The 14,947-nt window shown below is 46.5% G+C and overlaps 1 protein-coding gene across 3 annotated transcripts in view; it reads left to right on the top strand.

Annotated features, from left to right (window-relative positions):
• Nucleotides 1-13,921, top strand: part of erbb3a (erb-b2 receptor tyrosine kinase 3a) — a 170,598-nt gene extending 156,677 nt beyond the window's left edge. For all 3 annotated transcript variants that reach the window (XM_070869544.1, XM_070869546.1, XM_070869547.1), the window contains 4 exons: nucleotides 1,359-1,511; nucleotides 5,641-5,703; nucleotides 12,188-12,473; nucleotides 13,571-13,921. In XM_070869544.1, coding sequence (XP_070725645.1) covers nucleotides 1,359-1,511; nucleotides 5,641-5,703; nucleotides 12,188-12,473; nucleotides 13,571-13,863 — 795 coding nt within the window. In that variant the 3' untranslated portion in view covers nucleotides 13,864-13,921. The remainder of the gene's footprint in view (nucleotides 1-1,358; nucleotides 1,512-5,640; nucleotides 5,704-12,187; nucleotides 12,474-13,570) is intronic.
• Nucleotides 13,922-14,947: the final 1,026 nt, after the last annotated feature.

The raw sequence follows: 14,947 nt of genomic DNA, 5'->3' as shown, positions 1-14,947 counted from the left end.
AATACAGGGAAGTGTGAGGTAGTGCCTTTTGTGGGGAAAAAAAAACAAGGAATGGGAATATAGACTCAATAGAAAGAGACTGAGGAATGGGGACAGGGGCGCAAATACATAATTCCGTGTAAGTGCAAATGCAGGTACATGAATATGGGCATTGCGTACAAGAGGAAAGGGGAAATGATAACTTGTACAAGGCAGTGGTTAGGCCACAGATAGAGTACTGGATGCATTTTTGGGTGCCCCATATTAGAAAGAGGAAAGTGCATACAGTGTAAATTCACCAAGATGATGCCAAGGATGAGAAACCAGTTATCAGGAAAGATTTGAGACACTGGGACTATTTCTATTAGAGCAGAGAGGGCTAAGAGGAGATTTAATTGGGGTTTTTTAAATAATGAAGGGTTTTGATAGGGTGAGTAGCAAAACACTTTCCTCTGATTGTGGAATCAGTTACGAGGGGGGTCATCAATTTTAAATCACTTGGAGTGAGCACTGGTGTTAGGAGAAATTCCTTTGCACACAGGGTTCTTGAAGCATTGAATGCTTTGCCACAGGCAGTGGTTGATGCAGAGACCATTGCATACTATAGAGAAAAATTAGATAAATATTTGAAGATTTGTGGCTCTGGGGAAAAGAGGACAGAGGGATTAGTTTTAGTTTGCTATAGCAAAGTGTTGGCACAGGCACAACGGGCCGAATGGCCTCCCTTTGTGTTGTAGGCGTCTCTGGTTCTATTTGTGCATGAATGTCACGTGAGGGCAGGATCAAGCTTGGTACAAGCACCTCCATGATCAAAATAGCCTGATGACACTCGCTGAATCAAGAATCGCTTAAGCGTGGTGCCAGAGTGAGTGGCACCCATGGAATCCACGTTTTAAACAATTACTGTTGCTGTTCTCTATTAACAGTGCTAATTTATGTAGATTTGCCACTGACTTTCATTTAAGTTAGAATTGAGACAAAATTGTATATACACACAGTCAAGGTTAAAAAAGCAATTTTTCATCTATTACAGACACAGTGATGTGCAGACAGTAACCAGAAGTAGCTTACTAGATCAGTCATTATAAGAATAGTGTGACATCCTACAAGTATTACAGATTGTTTTTCTTCCTTCAATATTTTGATTGTGGTAACTAAGATGGACTGCTTTTGCTGGTTTTCCTATTTCCATTCTAATTTCCCAATCTACCCTTGTACAGGTTGAAGAGAGTTAGTTAGTGCTGGATTGCCTGCAGATTAGTATATTGGTGCTTATGTTCTGAGGAGTTAACAGCGTCTTTGGCCATTTGACCCTGCACCTCTTTTATTGAGAACTCGATGGCTGTCTCCCTAACCTTTCTGTGTATTTATTCCTTTAGGGTGATGACCGGGCCAACAGCACCCATGTTAGTGAACAGAGGATTCTGCGCGAGTACGAGGAAGAACTATATGACCTCGATGAGGATTTGATGGAGACCATGTTGGATAACCCAACACCTGCCGGATTAAGATTGAGGATTGAATCCAACAGGGTATGAAACAAGCTAATAAAAAAAACAAGGATTTTGTGGCAAGCGCAATTTTTTTTTTGGCGGGCAATTGGTTCTCTCTTCTTTCATCTGCTCTAAATGCTGATGTCACAAGGCAGCTCAAACTGTTGAGCATTTGCTGTGGTCTGAATCTCTGCCTGTCACTCATCAACATCCTGGGGAACACCATTGACCAGAAACTTAACTGAACCAGCCACATAAATACTGTGGCAACAAGAGCAGGTCAGAGGCTGGGTATTCTGTGGTGAGTGTCTCGCCTCCTGACTCCCCAAAGCCTTTCCACCATCTACAAGGCACAAGTCAGGAATGTGATGGAATACCCTCCACTTGCCTGGATGAGTGCAGCTTCAACAATACTCAAGAAGCTTGACACCATCCAGCACAAAGCAGCCCGCTTGATTGGCACCCTATCCACTCCCTCCACCACCGGTGTACCGTGGCTGCAGTGTGTACCATCTGCAAGATGCACTGTAGCAACTCGCCACGGCTTCTTCGGCAGCACCTCCAAGCCCGCGACCTCTACCGCCTAGAAGGACAAAAGGCAGCAGGCGCATGGGAACACCATCACCTGCAAGTTCCCCTCCTAGTCACACACCATCCTGATTTGGAGGTATATCGCCGTTTCTTCATCGTTGCTGGGTGAAAATCCTGGAACTCCCTCCCTAACAGCACTGTGGGAACACCTTCACCACACAGACTGCAGTGGTTCAAGAAGGCAGCTCACCACAATCTTCTCAAGGGCAATTAGGGATGGGCAATAAATGCTAGCCTTGCCAGCGACGCCTACATCCCGGAATGCATTTTTAAAAAACGACGATCTCACTTAGGTGGTTTTTCTTGGTTCATAGTCAAGCCAGTAAGCAGACTACAGGGAACCAAAGGCCCTTTCTGCCAGTTGCCTGTAATGCGGAAGAAAGAAGTATGGCAAGGGAAGGAGAGAGTAGATAAGACTCTCCACAAGGAGGGAGAAACTGGTGTTTTCATTTTGATTCAGGAAAATTGGCTTCCATCAGCCAGTTCCTGACATTTAGACCAATAAAAGCAGCGGCAAATTCAAAGGCCCACGGAAAACTGAGTGTCCAACTGTTACTGGAATAGAGGGGCCAGATTTAGTAATATAACCACAGGGAGCCAGCTCGTGAACACTTATCTCCCAGAATCGGAATTAAATGAGTCGCAGTTCAAAAGCAGCTGAAGTGAATTTGAGGATAAGTTGCCCTGTGTTGATCTTTTGCATCAGCCAGTAATGTAACAAATTAGATACCTGACTCCAGGTTACAAATGCAACAATATCCTTTTCTACTTGGGCGCTCAAGTCCAAATACACACACTATCTTTAAAAATTAGACATACAGAGAAATAAAACGTAAAACCGCGTGATCTTTCCCTAGGTAGAGAACTCTTGCTCCTTCCAATGCTGATTTTTCTCTACAAATTGTACAGAAAAGCTTTGAATCTTTATAGTGGAATTCTCTCAAAACAATGTCAGTAACAATCAACCATCAATGACGGGTGTTATTAAACAAGACTCCTAGAAAGGATATATTTCCTTCAAAACTATAGATGCCACTTGTTTTTATCCTGAAGGGAAAAATAGAGTATGAGGGTAAACTTGCAAGGAACATATAAACTGACTGCAAAAGCTTCTAAAAGTATGTAAAAAGAAAAAGATTAGTGAAGACAAATGTAGGTCCTTTGCAGTCAGAAACGGGAGAATTTATAATGGGGAACAAGGAAATGACAGAACAATTAAATAAATACTTTGGTTCTGTCTTCACGGAAGAGGACACAAATAACGTCCCAGAAATGCTAGGGAGCCAAGGGTCTAGTAAGTAAGAGAAATTAAAGGAAATGATTATTAGTAAGAAAATAGTGCTGGAGAAATTAATGGGACTGAGGGCCGATAAATCCCCAGGGCCTGATAATCTGCATCCCAGAGTCCTTGTGCATGAAACACAAAAAGTTAGTATACAGGTACAGCAAGTAATCAGGAAGGCAAATGGAATGTTGGCCTTTATTGCAAGGGGGAGAGAGTATAAAAGCAGAGAAGTCCTGCTACAACTGTACAGGGTATTGGTAAGGCCACACCTGGAGTACTGCATACAGTTTTGGTCTCCGTATTTAAGGAAGGATCATCATCATAGGCGGTCCCTCGAACGAGGATGACTTCGAGAGTTCACAGATGTTTCAATGAAGGACCCGATGTTCCAGTCCTGAATTCCAGTTGAGGGGGTGGAAGATGCCTGTGTGTGGATTTTTTTTAACGTGTGGTGACCGCTGCACATCAGCCACCACACGGGCTTGACAGAGCTAGGCCTTGGTCCAGTGGCAAGGATTAACCAGGACGACTAGAGACCTGCTCTGCTGCATGGACAGAGTGTGTGCACACATCGCAGTGTGGGCAGGTCTGTGCTGCCCCTGGGCCCTCTGCTCTTCTGGGCCCCGTACCCTCATTCGCTGCACCTCCGCCACGATGTTCCAGGGCCCTGCGCTCCAGCTCTATTTATAGCCCGGATAGTGCATAGATTTATATACAGGATAGTGCATAAATGAATGCTTAACATCTCTTAAGGAAGGATATACTTGCATTGGAGGCTGTTCACAGAGAAGGTTCACTTGGTTGATTCCAGAGATGAGAGGGTTGACTTACGAAAGGTTGAGTAGGTTGGGCCTATACACACTAGTTCAGAAGAATGAGAAGTGATCTTATTGAAACTTATAAGATAATGAGGGGGCTCGACAAGGTGGATGCAGAGAGGATATTTCCACATATGGGACATAGTCTTAGAATAAGGGGCCGCCCATTGAAAACTGAGATGAGGAGGAATTTCTTCTGAGGGTTGTAAATCTATGGAATTCTCTGCCCCAGAGAGCTGTGGAGGCTGGGTCATTGAATATATTTAAGGCTGAGATAGACAGATTTTTGAGTGATAAGGGGAGTAAAGGGTTATGGGGAGCGGGCAGGGAAGTGGAGCCGAGTCCATGATCAGATCAGCCATGATCGTATTAAAGGCCTACTCCTCCTATTTCTTATGTTCTGCAGTACTAAAAGAGGGAGCCATGGAAATAGTGGATGCATTGGTTGTCATCTTCCAAAATTCTGTAGATTATGGAACAGTTCCTGTAGATTGGAGGCTGGCAAATGTAACCCCACTCTTTTTTTTTTAAAAGAGGGAGAGAAAACAGGGAACTGCAGACCGGTTAGCCAAACATCTGTAGTAGGGAAAATGCTAGAGTCTGTTATAAAGGATGTGATAATGGGATTAGACAAAATCAACATGGATTTATGAAAGGAAAATCATATTTGACAAACCTACTGGAGTTTTTTGAGGATGTAACTGATAGAATAGTTAAGGGATGTAGTGTATTTAGATTTTCAGAAGGCATTTGATAAAGTCCCACATAAGAGGTTAGTGTGCAAAATTAAAGCTCATAGGATTGGGGGTGATATACTGGCATGGATTGAAAATTGGTTAACTGACAGGAAACAGAGAGTAGGAATAAATGGGTCTTTTTTGGGGTGGCAGGTAGTGACAGTGACAAAAGGGAAAGTCTGTGATAGGGTGAAAGGCACAAGAGCTTAAGAGACAAAAGGGATGATGGTGGAAGGAAAAAGGACAAGTTAAACAAAAGATGAGTCTCGATAGGGTGTAAATGGAAATGGCAGAGTCATCAACAGCTGCCATGGGAAAGAGAGAAAAAAAAATCCAAAGCAGAAAAAGAAATGGGGGCAGAGGTTATGAGTTGAAATTGTTGAACTCTATGTTGAGTCCAGAAGGCTGTAAAGTGCCTAATTGAAAGATGAGGTGCGGTTCCTTGAGCTTACATTGAGCTTCATTGGAACAGTGTAAGAGGCAGAGTGCAGAGATGAGAGTGGAAGTGGAGGGGAGAATTAAAGTGACAGGCGACTGGAAGCTCTAAAATTATGCCTTGGGTTAGTCGTGTATAAATCCTTAACACGTTGATCTGAAATACCTTTTTTTGCAATTTTTCCTCCGCTAAATCAGAGCGAGCAATTTCAAACCATTAAGTGTCTGTATGCCTGAGTCTTGGTTCGTGACTTTCTTGTCATTAAGTGCCACTTCAAATTTGTTTTCTGTCACTTTTTCAGAGCAACAGTTTGCCAGCGGGGTATATGCCAATGAATGGGATTGGCCCAGATGGCTCTCGACAGGTAGGTACAGGATGAGGTTTATTCGGTGTTTCCGACGAACGGTGCCAAAAGTAGCATTTTGTGATAGCACATGAAAACCCATCAAAAAGGACGGCTCTGAAAAATAATTAGGATCTTACAGAATATTCTTAATCTTCGTATTCTAATGGACATGTTGGATGATCTTTAGGCCCCTAATTGTTTGAATATTGAGTATAGTTATTATAATTGTTAACCAACACATTAGATGGTTTTTAGTGTCTGTAGCAAGCACCAAGTAGTATTCGAATTTTTTGGAGTGAATTCTTTTTTCTGTAGAATCAACAGCATAGAAGGAGGCCATTCGGCCCATCGAGACTGCGCCAGCTCTTTCGAAGAGCAATCCAGTTAGTCCCACTCCCCCGCTCTTTCCCTATATCCCTGCAATTTTTTCTCCTTCAAGTATTTATCCAATTCCCTTTTGAAGGCTACTATTGAATCTGTATCCATCACACCATCAGGCAGTACATTCCAAATCCTAACCACTCGCTGCGTAAAAATGTTTTTCCTCATGTTGCCTCTGGTTCTTTTGCCAATCATCTTAAATCTGTGCCCTCTGATTATCGACCCTTCAGCCATTGGAAACCATTTATCTTTATTTACTCTATCTAAACTCTTCATGATTTTAAACACCTCGATCAAATCTCCTCTCAACCTTCTCTGCTCTAAGGAGAACAACCCCAGCTTCTCCAGTCTATCCACGTAACTGTAATCCCTGATCTTGGAATCATTCTAGTAATCTCTCCTGTACCCTCTCCAAAGCATTCACGTCCTTTCTAAAGTTTGGTGCCCAGAATTGGACACAATGCTCCAGCTGGAGTTAACTACTGTTTTATGTACGTTTAGCATAACTTACTGGCTTTTGTACTCTATACCTATATTTATAAAGCCCGGGATCCCATATACTTCATTAACTGTGTTGCGAACCTGTCCTGCCACCTTCAAAAATTACCGGTGATCTCATCAAACAGGTGAAAAATATGTAATGCTAGAAAGAAGCATTCAGTTTAATCATAAGGCCGAGAAATTCCGTTGCACCCCGTTTGGGGGCGGTAGCATTCCTGAGGTGGGACCTTTTGCAGACTCTCACCTCGTTCTCGAAATTGGGATTACTGCACCCAAGAGGAACTGGAGGGCAAAAAAACACGCTCCATTTCCTCTCTGGGGTGCTGACTGGTCGGGAGAGGGGCGTAGCGCTACGCACTGGGCCGCATAGCCCCTCCATTAAAGGGCAGGACCCAAGTTGCCAACTCTGTGGGGCCCTATCAGCTCCGCTGGGCAGGCCACATAGTTCACATGCCAGACACGAGACTCCCAAAGCAAGTGCTATACTCTGAGCTCCTTCACGGCAAACGAGCCAAAAATGCTACAAGGACACCCTCAAAGCCTCCCTGATAAAGTGCAACATCCCCACTGACACCTGGGAGTCCCTGGCCCAAGACTGCCCTAAATGGAGGAAGTGCCTCCGGGAGGGCGCTGAGCACCTCGAGTCTCAACGCCGAGAGCATGCAGAAATCAAGCGCAGACAGCGGAAAGAGCGTGCGGCAAACCAGTCCCACCCACCCCTTCCCACAACGACTATCTGTCCCACCTGTGCCGGAGTCTGTGGTTCTCGTATTGGACTGTTCAGCCACCAAAGAACTCACTTCAGGAGTGGAAGCAATTCTTCCTCGATTCCGAGAGACTGCCAATGATGATGACTGGGGAGCAGGGTGTCGTGCCACAAACCCGGCACTCTCTGCGGAGTGCCAGGCTGCCAGATTGCGGTACGGACCCTGCGTTCAAAGTGGCAATGGGGTGCGACAAGTCAGCACATTTTTTTTTTTATTGACCCACCCGCCACCTCCCCTTTAACGGGTGTGCCCCGCGAGCCTCCTGCCACCATGTTCACATCCCTAGAAGTTATCGTTGTCGCCCGGCGCAGCTTCAGGGGGCGCGGGCAAATTTTTGTCCCGGGGCGAATACGGGGCACTGCACACGGTGATGATGTAGTCATCGCTGGCGCAGCGGAGCAGGTCGCTACTGGTTACCGCCGCCACTAAACACTCGTGGAATTTAGCAGGAGTCATTAGCTGCACCGCACCAGGGCTAAAAGTCGTTTGCATCCTGTTACTGCCTCCCCATGACCCTAATTTCTCCCCCATAGACTGTTCCAGCACAAAATCAGGCCAGCGCTCCTTGGGACTTGCTCCCCTATTTACTTGACTGAACCTGGCTCCCCTTTCCTGAGAGTTGAATCCTCGACTCGCATTTTATTGGGTGTACGATGCTATTCTGGAGTACAGGTGATGAAGGGAGTCGCTGCATTTATCCAGCTTTGGATGCAGAGTAGAGCTCACTGTCTACTGTCCCAAGAAGCTGCCTTAAGGGGTACCAACAACAACATTTCAAATAAAAAGGGTACGTTTCTGAGTTTGTGCTCTCGTAGAGTTACACGCAACAAAAACGTGTATCGGGAATTTGGTCATGAAGGACAGTGTTCCAGATTTGTGTGGTCAGAAAATACTTTGGGCTATGAGGTTCTGCGATGGAAGCACAGAAAATGATCCTGAAAATGTGCTTAAAGGGGAACTTTTATGTCCGAGTAGAACCAATAGTCATCATCATAGGCAGTCCCTCAGAATCGAGGAAGACTTGCCTCCATTCCTAAAGTGAGTTCTCTGGTGGCTGAACAGTCCAATACGAGAGCCACAGACCCGGTCACAGGTGGGACAGATATTCGTCGAGGGAAGGGGTGGGTGGGGCTGGTTTGCCGCACGTTCCTTCCGCTGTCTGTGCTTGACCTCTTCATGCTCTTTGCGTTGAGACTCGAAGAACTCAACGCCCTCCCGGATGCACTTTCTCCACCTCGGGCGGTCTTCGGCCAGGGTCTCCCAGGTGTCAGTGGTGATGTCGCACTTTACCCGGGAGGCTTTGAGGGTGTCTTTGTAACGCTTCCGCTGCCCACCTTTGGCTCATTTACCATGACTGAGCTCCGCATAAAGCATTTGCTTAGGGAGTCTCGTATCTGGCATGCGAACTATGTGGCTTGCCCAGCGAAGCTGATCAAGTGTGGTCAGTGCTTCAATACTGGGGATGTTAGCCTGGTCAAGGGCACTGATGTTGGTGCGTCTGTCCTCCCAGGGGATCCACAGGATCTTGCGGAGACATCGTTAGTGATATATCTCCAGCGACTTGAGGTGCCTTCTATACATCGTCCATGCCTCAGATCCATTACAGGAGGGCGGGTATTACTACAGCCCTGTAGACCACGAGCTTGGTGGTAGATTTGAGGGCCAGGTCTTCACTCTTTTCCTCAGACGGCCGAAGGCTGCACTGGTGCATTGGAGGCGATGTTGAATCTCTGCATCAATGTCTGCCTTTGCTGATAAGAGGCTCCCGAGATATGGGAAATGGTCCATGTAGTCGAGGGCCGCGCCGTGAATCTTGATGATTGGAGGGCAGTGCTGTGCGGCGGGGACAGGCTGGTGGAGGATCTTTGTCTTACGGATGTTAAGCGTAAGGCCCATGCTTTCATATGCCTCAGTGAATACATTGACTATATCCTGGAGTTCAGCCTCAGAATGTGCGCAAATGCAGGCATTGTCCGCGTACTGCAGCTCAACGACAGAGGTTGGGGTGATCTTGGACCTGGCCTGGAGGCGGCATAGGTTAAACAGCTTCCCACTGCTTCTGTAGTTTAGTTCCACGCCAGCAAGAGCTTGTTGATTGTGGGGTGGAGCATGGCAGCGAGGAAGATTTGAGAAGAGGGTTGGAGCGATGTCGCAGCCCTGTTTGACCCCGGCCCAGATGTGAATTGGGTCTGTAGTAGATCCGTTGGTAAGGATCACGGCCTGCATGTCATCGTGAAGCAGGCGAAGGATGCTGACAAACTTTTGGGGGCATCAAAACAGAGGAGGACATTCCATAGACCCTCACAGTTGACAGTGTCAAAGGTCTTTGTAAGATCGAAGAAGGCCATATATATAAGGGTTGGCGCTGCTTCCTGCATTTTTCCTGCAGCTGTCGTGCTGCAAAGATCATGTCTGTTGTGCCCCATAGGGAACGAAATCCACACCGTGATTCCGGGAGGACCTCCTCAGCCACAGGGAGAAGACGGTTGAGGAGAACTCTAGCGACAACCTTCCCAGTGGCTGATAGAAGGGAGATTCCCCTGTAGTTGTCACAGTCGGACTTGTCCCCTTTTTAAAAAAATGGTCACAATCACTGCACCTCTGAGATCTCCCAGCATGCTCTCCTCCCACCAGATGAGATGAGGTCATGTATCTGTGCCAACAGCGCCTCTCTGCCATATTTTAGCGCCTCAGCAGGGATTCCATCCGCACCCGTAGCCTTGTTATTCTTGAGCTGTTTTATGGCTTTGCCTACCTCGAGCAACGTTGGAGTTTCAGAGTTGGTTGCGGGTCGCATGCTGCGGGATGGAGTCTAGAGCACTCAAGTCAAAGGCAGAGTCTTGATTGAGGAGATCTTCTTCAAAGTGCTCCTTCCATCGGGCCCAGATAGCCTCAGTGTCCTTGATGAGTGTTTCCCCGTTCTTGTCCAGGAGTGGGGTGGGGCCTTGGGAGTTTGGATCGTAGGTGGCCTTGACTGCAATGAAGAATCCTCGCATATCATGGCTATCGGCCAGTTGTTGTATCTCCTGTGCTTTCTCCATCCACCACCTGTTCTTTAGGTCCTGGTTTTTTTGTTGGACCTGAGCCTTGAGCCGTCTATGTTGTTTTGCAGCTCCCGAGTTGGGTTATTGCTTGAGGCTCAGAAATGCTTTGTGCTTGCGATTTATTCGTTCTTCGATCTCCTGATCATTTTCATCAAACCAGTCCCGATGTTTTCTGGTTGAGTGACCAAGTGTCTTCTTCACAGGCACTGGTTATAGAGGCCTGGAGGGCAGACCAAATGCTGTGAGCATTCAGCATCTCAGGGTCATCAAGGCAGGCCAGATTGGCTGTGAGACGCTGGCTGTATAGGGCTCTCTTAGCTGGGTCTCTCAGTGCGCCAGCATTAACTTTTTTGCGGCACTGCTTCTGCTGTCCCCTCTGCTTTGGGGCTATGTTAATGTCGATGATGGATCGGATTAGGCAGTGATCCGTCCAACAGTCGTCAGCTCCTGTCATGGCGCGGGTGATGCGCACATCCTTGCGATCCCTGGCTCGGACGATGACATAGTCAAGCAGATGCCAGTGTGGAGTGAGGGTGTTGCCATGATGCCTTGTAATTGTCCCTCTGGCGGAACAGGGTGTTGGTGATGAGTTCATGTTCTAGACATGTTGTCAGGAGTAAGATACCACTGGAGTTGACTTTCCAACCACTTTTCTGCCAATCATGCCTCCCCAAAGGGCTATGCCTTTGCCGACCCTGGCATTAAAGTCACCCAGGAGAATCAATTTGTCGCCCGTGGGGACGCAGGACAAGGATGTCTCGAGGTTGGAATAAAAACCCTCATTAGCCTCATCCGTTGCATCAAGTGTAGGGGCTTACGCACTGATGACTGTGGCGCATTAGTTCCGGGATAGGATGAGGCGGTCGACCAGCTCATTCTTGATGGCAAAGCCGACTCCATGAAGGCGGCGTTCTGCCTCTGGTTTCCCTTTCCAGAAGAAGGTATAACCTCCACCATGTTCCTTCAACTGGCCTTCCCCTGCCCGCCGGGTCTCGCTTAGGGCGGCGATATCAATGTCAAAACGTCTGAGTTCCCGGGTAACTATGGCGGTGCGGCGTTCCGGCCTGTTGCTATTGGGATTGTCCATGAGAGTCCTGACGTTCCAGGTCCCAAACTTCATACTGACGAAGTGGAAGATGCCTTTAACGTGGGGTGGCTGCTGCACACCGGCAACTACACGGGCTTAGCTGAGCAAGGTCTTGGTCCAGTGGCAAGGGGGCCCAAGACAGCTGGAAACCAGGCACAGTTGTATAAGCCTATTTGCCTACGGCGAAATGTTGGCCGCAAGCTCGGCACTGAGTAGCGCCATTGATGGTAGATGGCAGATGGCCCGAGGCTTGGTTGAAGGGCAGGCATATTAGGAAGGTCACTTCCAAAGTTATTAACCAATAGTAACTACCTGGGTCTAATAGAGTTCCACCTATTGGAGGTGTGCATGCAGATTGTCTGATGGTTCAGGGAGAACTATATAACTATATGCAAGGAAGAAATAAGAGTATGAGAGAGGGAATATTGCTTGGAAAAAAAAAAAGCATAGAACATGTACTACATTTTTTTTAAACAATGGCCTATGATGGTCTGTGCACAGATCTCCTTGGCTCGTGTGCACTTCATTGTTTAGTAGCTGAAATTGAGACTCTGAGGGAATAACAATGAAACCCAATAAATAAAGAAAAATGTACTGGGGCTCATGGAGTATTTACCCCATACAACAAAGTTCTTCTTTAACCCATGCAATCTGTAAGAGAAAGAATGTGTACTTCAGCAGGATACAGTGAGATATAACAAAGTAACCTGTTCACTTATTAGGCTGGAATGAAGAATGGAGATCTGGGGTCAAAGCGCTCACTAAGGATACGGAATGAGTCCACGACTCGAACTATCTCGGAGTCCTCAGAAGGTCGAGGTACAGCGTCCTCGCTTGATCTGTACGAAGAGATATCCTTGAACGGAACGCTACAGCTCCGTGGCCACCGCTCGCGAGACAGCAGTGCACGTTTTTCCAATGGCACAAACATGATGATTTCCCCATCTGATGAAGCAGAGGTGGACATTAATGGCTATGTGATGCCAGAACAAAGAAGCTCTACAGCTGGTAAGTATCAAATGTACACTCTTTGAGGACAATGTGGCATTTAAACCACAAAAGTAAAAATAAAATGTAGTTTTTCTAAGAATACTGAAAACATTAAGACTTGTTCTGTTAAAAAGCAACTAGTTTCCCCATTGAATTTGGTGTCATTTATCTATCAATTTGGAACAGTGGGAGCATTCTCACCTCTGAGCCAGAAATCTGTGGGTTCAAGTGTCACTCTAGGACCTGAGCACATAACCTACGCTGGCAATCTGGTGCAGTCCCTCAGTACTGAGGGAGAGCTGTGTTGTCGGATGTGCGTCTTTAGGATGAGATGTTAAACCAAAGCCTTCTCTACTTATTTCGAAAGGTCCCATGGCACTATTCGAAGAGCAGGGAGTTCATTTAATGTCTTGGCCAACATTTCTCCCTCAACCAACAGCACCAAAAACAGGTTAACTGGTGATTTATCTAATTTCCTGATTATGGGATTGTGCTGTGCACAACTGGCTGTTGTATTTTCCTAAATAACAATTGTGACTGTAATTCAAAAGTAATTCATTGGTTGCAAAGTGCTTTGAGGATGTGATAAGGTGCTACATAAGTGCAAGCTTGTTCTTTCATTTAATTGTAGGTCACACACTCTTCTTTCTCCAGTACATATAATTAATACAGAAACCCTGCAGCATTGTAACTCCCCGCCCCGCCCCGCCCCCCCTCAATGGTGCGGGAGGTAAATGCAATTTCTGGAGTAGTACTGAGACAGAAAGACCAGGAAAGTCCAAGGTTCAGTCCATGGCCTGTCCTGACTTATCTGGTCTGCCAGTGATGGATAGGATGGCGGGGGGGGGGGATTCTAATTGGGGACATAAATCAGCCAGCAGTTCCACTCTTGAATGCTACCAAGTGATGACTTCTGCCAATATTTGTGTGCGGACATGAGGCGAGGACAGAATAATGCTTGGCCTGGATGCCTCTCTGGCAGGATAGCCATGGTCCAAGGAACTGAACCCCAGCACGAGCCATGGCCCGACAGCAGAGAAACGGAAAGAATTAAAAACCTCCCAGCATCTTGTCATTTTTCTAGTGATTCACAAGTATTCCTGTTGTGTTTGCAGAGAGTCTGAAGCCTGCCAATGAAGTGGATCCCTTGAGCAATAAAGCCAGTGATGTGAACAATACCCAGTCACCTGAGAGTCAGAAGGAATCTGACTCAAAACCAAGTGATGACCAGGAATATGAGTACATGAACAAACGGGCCTACCTCAACGGCTATGTGAGCGTCGTGCAGAACCCTGAATACCTGGACGACAGTACTGTGTTTGTGACTGAGGGCGACATTCATGCCTTTGATAATCCGGACTACTGGCACAGTAGCCTCCCAGCAAAGTCAGAAATAAAGAGGACATAAAAGACCAGCTTCAGGATCCTATTTAGATAACAGGCAACCCAACAAGCAAGAAGTTGATTTCTGAACTTTGGAAAGTAGGGGTAGGGGGTGGTGGGGTGGGGTAGGGGATGAATGGGAGATTCTGAATTTCTGAATCAGAAGAGTTTACACTCTAATAGAGAGCTTTACTGATGTCCCTTGTGTGTAATGCCATCCAGTTTGTGTCAGTACATGGTGATCCATTCACCCACCCATAGTGCCTGTTCTCTCTCTCTCTCTCTCTCTGACACACCAGTGAATGTCCAGGAATAATGTTGCTGTGTGGTAGACATGGCATGTGATAGAGTTGTGAGTGAACCAAATATTTGTCCAACACAGAAATGAATGGTATTCTTGCACCTTGTTGCATGGAGCATGGTGGAAACAGTCCAACCAGCCCCTACATTTAGTGAATGGGGCACTCCCATCTCCTGCCATTGGTGTGCAGTGCTAAGGAGGGAGGAGATGCTTTAATACCTTGCCCGTTCAGTAGAAATTGTTCCATGCTGTTGCCTCATAACAAAATACAGAGGGCCAACCCAAGTGTCTCCAGTGGAAGTGTCCCCTGGTCGTTGATATTAACTTGTTCATGGTGCTGTTGGTTGGTGCACATGCAATTTTAGTGATCTGTAGGGGACACTGGGAGGGAGATTGGCCAGACCTTTACAGACCACGCCATTGAACCATAGATTCCAATGGTATATTAATTATCCAGCTGAAGAACCACCACTGGTCACTGTGTTAATATGAGGGGCAATATTGTAGCATAAAAGGGAACACTGATTTAGACAGTGTATTCAAGTGGGTGGAATGAAGTATAATTTTCTCCCCCTTCACAAGATTAGCGTTCACGTGGGACACATGAAGATTGTGAGGCTCAAATTGAAAAACTTATGCAAGACCCAGTAAGTGAAGGCATTGACTGGCCTGTTCAGTTGCCTCAGTGCTGAGCTGTAACAGTTTGATGTTCTTGTTGAAGGCAGCGGAAGGATTGTGATCAGAGGTTAATGCGTGGAAATTGGGCACCAATATTTTTTTCTGTAATTACTGTTGCAAATGTTTATTA

Source organism: Pristiophorus japonicus, chromosome X, assembly GCF_044704955.1.
Source record: "Pristiophorus japonicus isolate sPriJap1 chromosome X, sPriJap1.hap1, whole genome shotgun sequence".
NCBI classification, from domain to species: domain Eukaryota; kingdom Metazoa; phylum Chordata; class Chondrichthyes; family Pristiophoridae; genus Pristiophorus; species Pristiophorus japonicus.
This window is presented reverse-complemented; position numbering and strand designations above follow the sequence as displayed.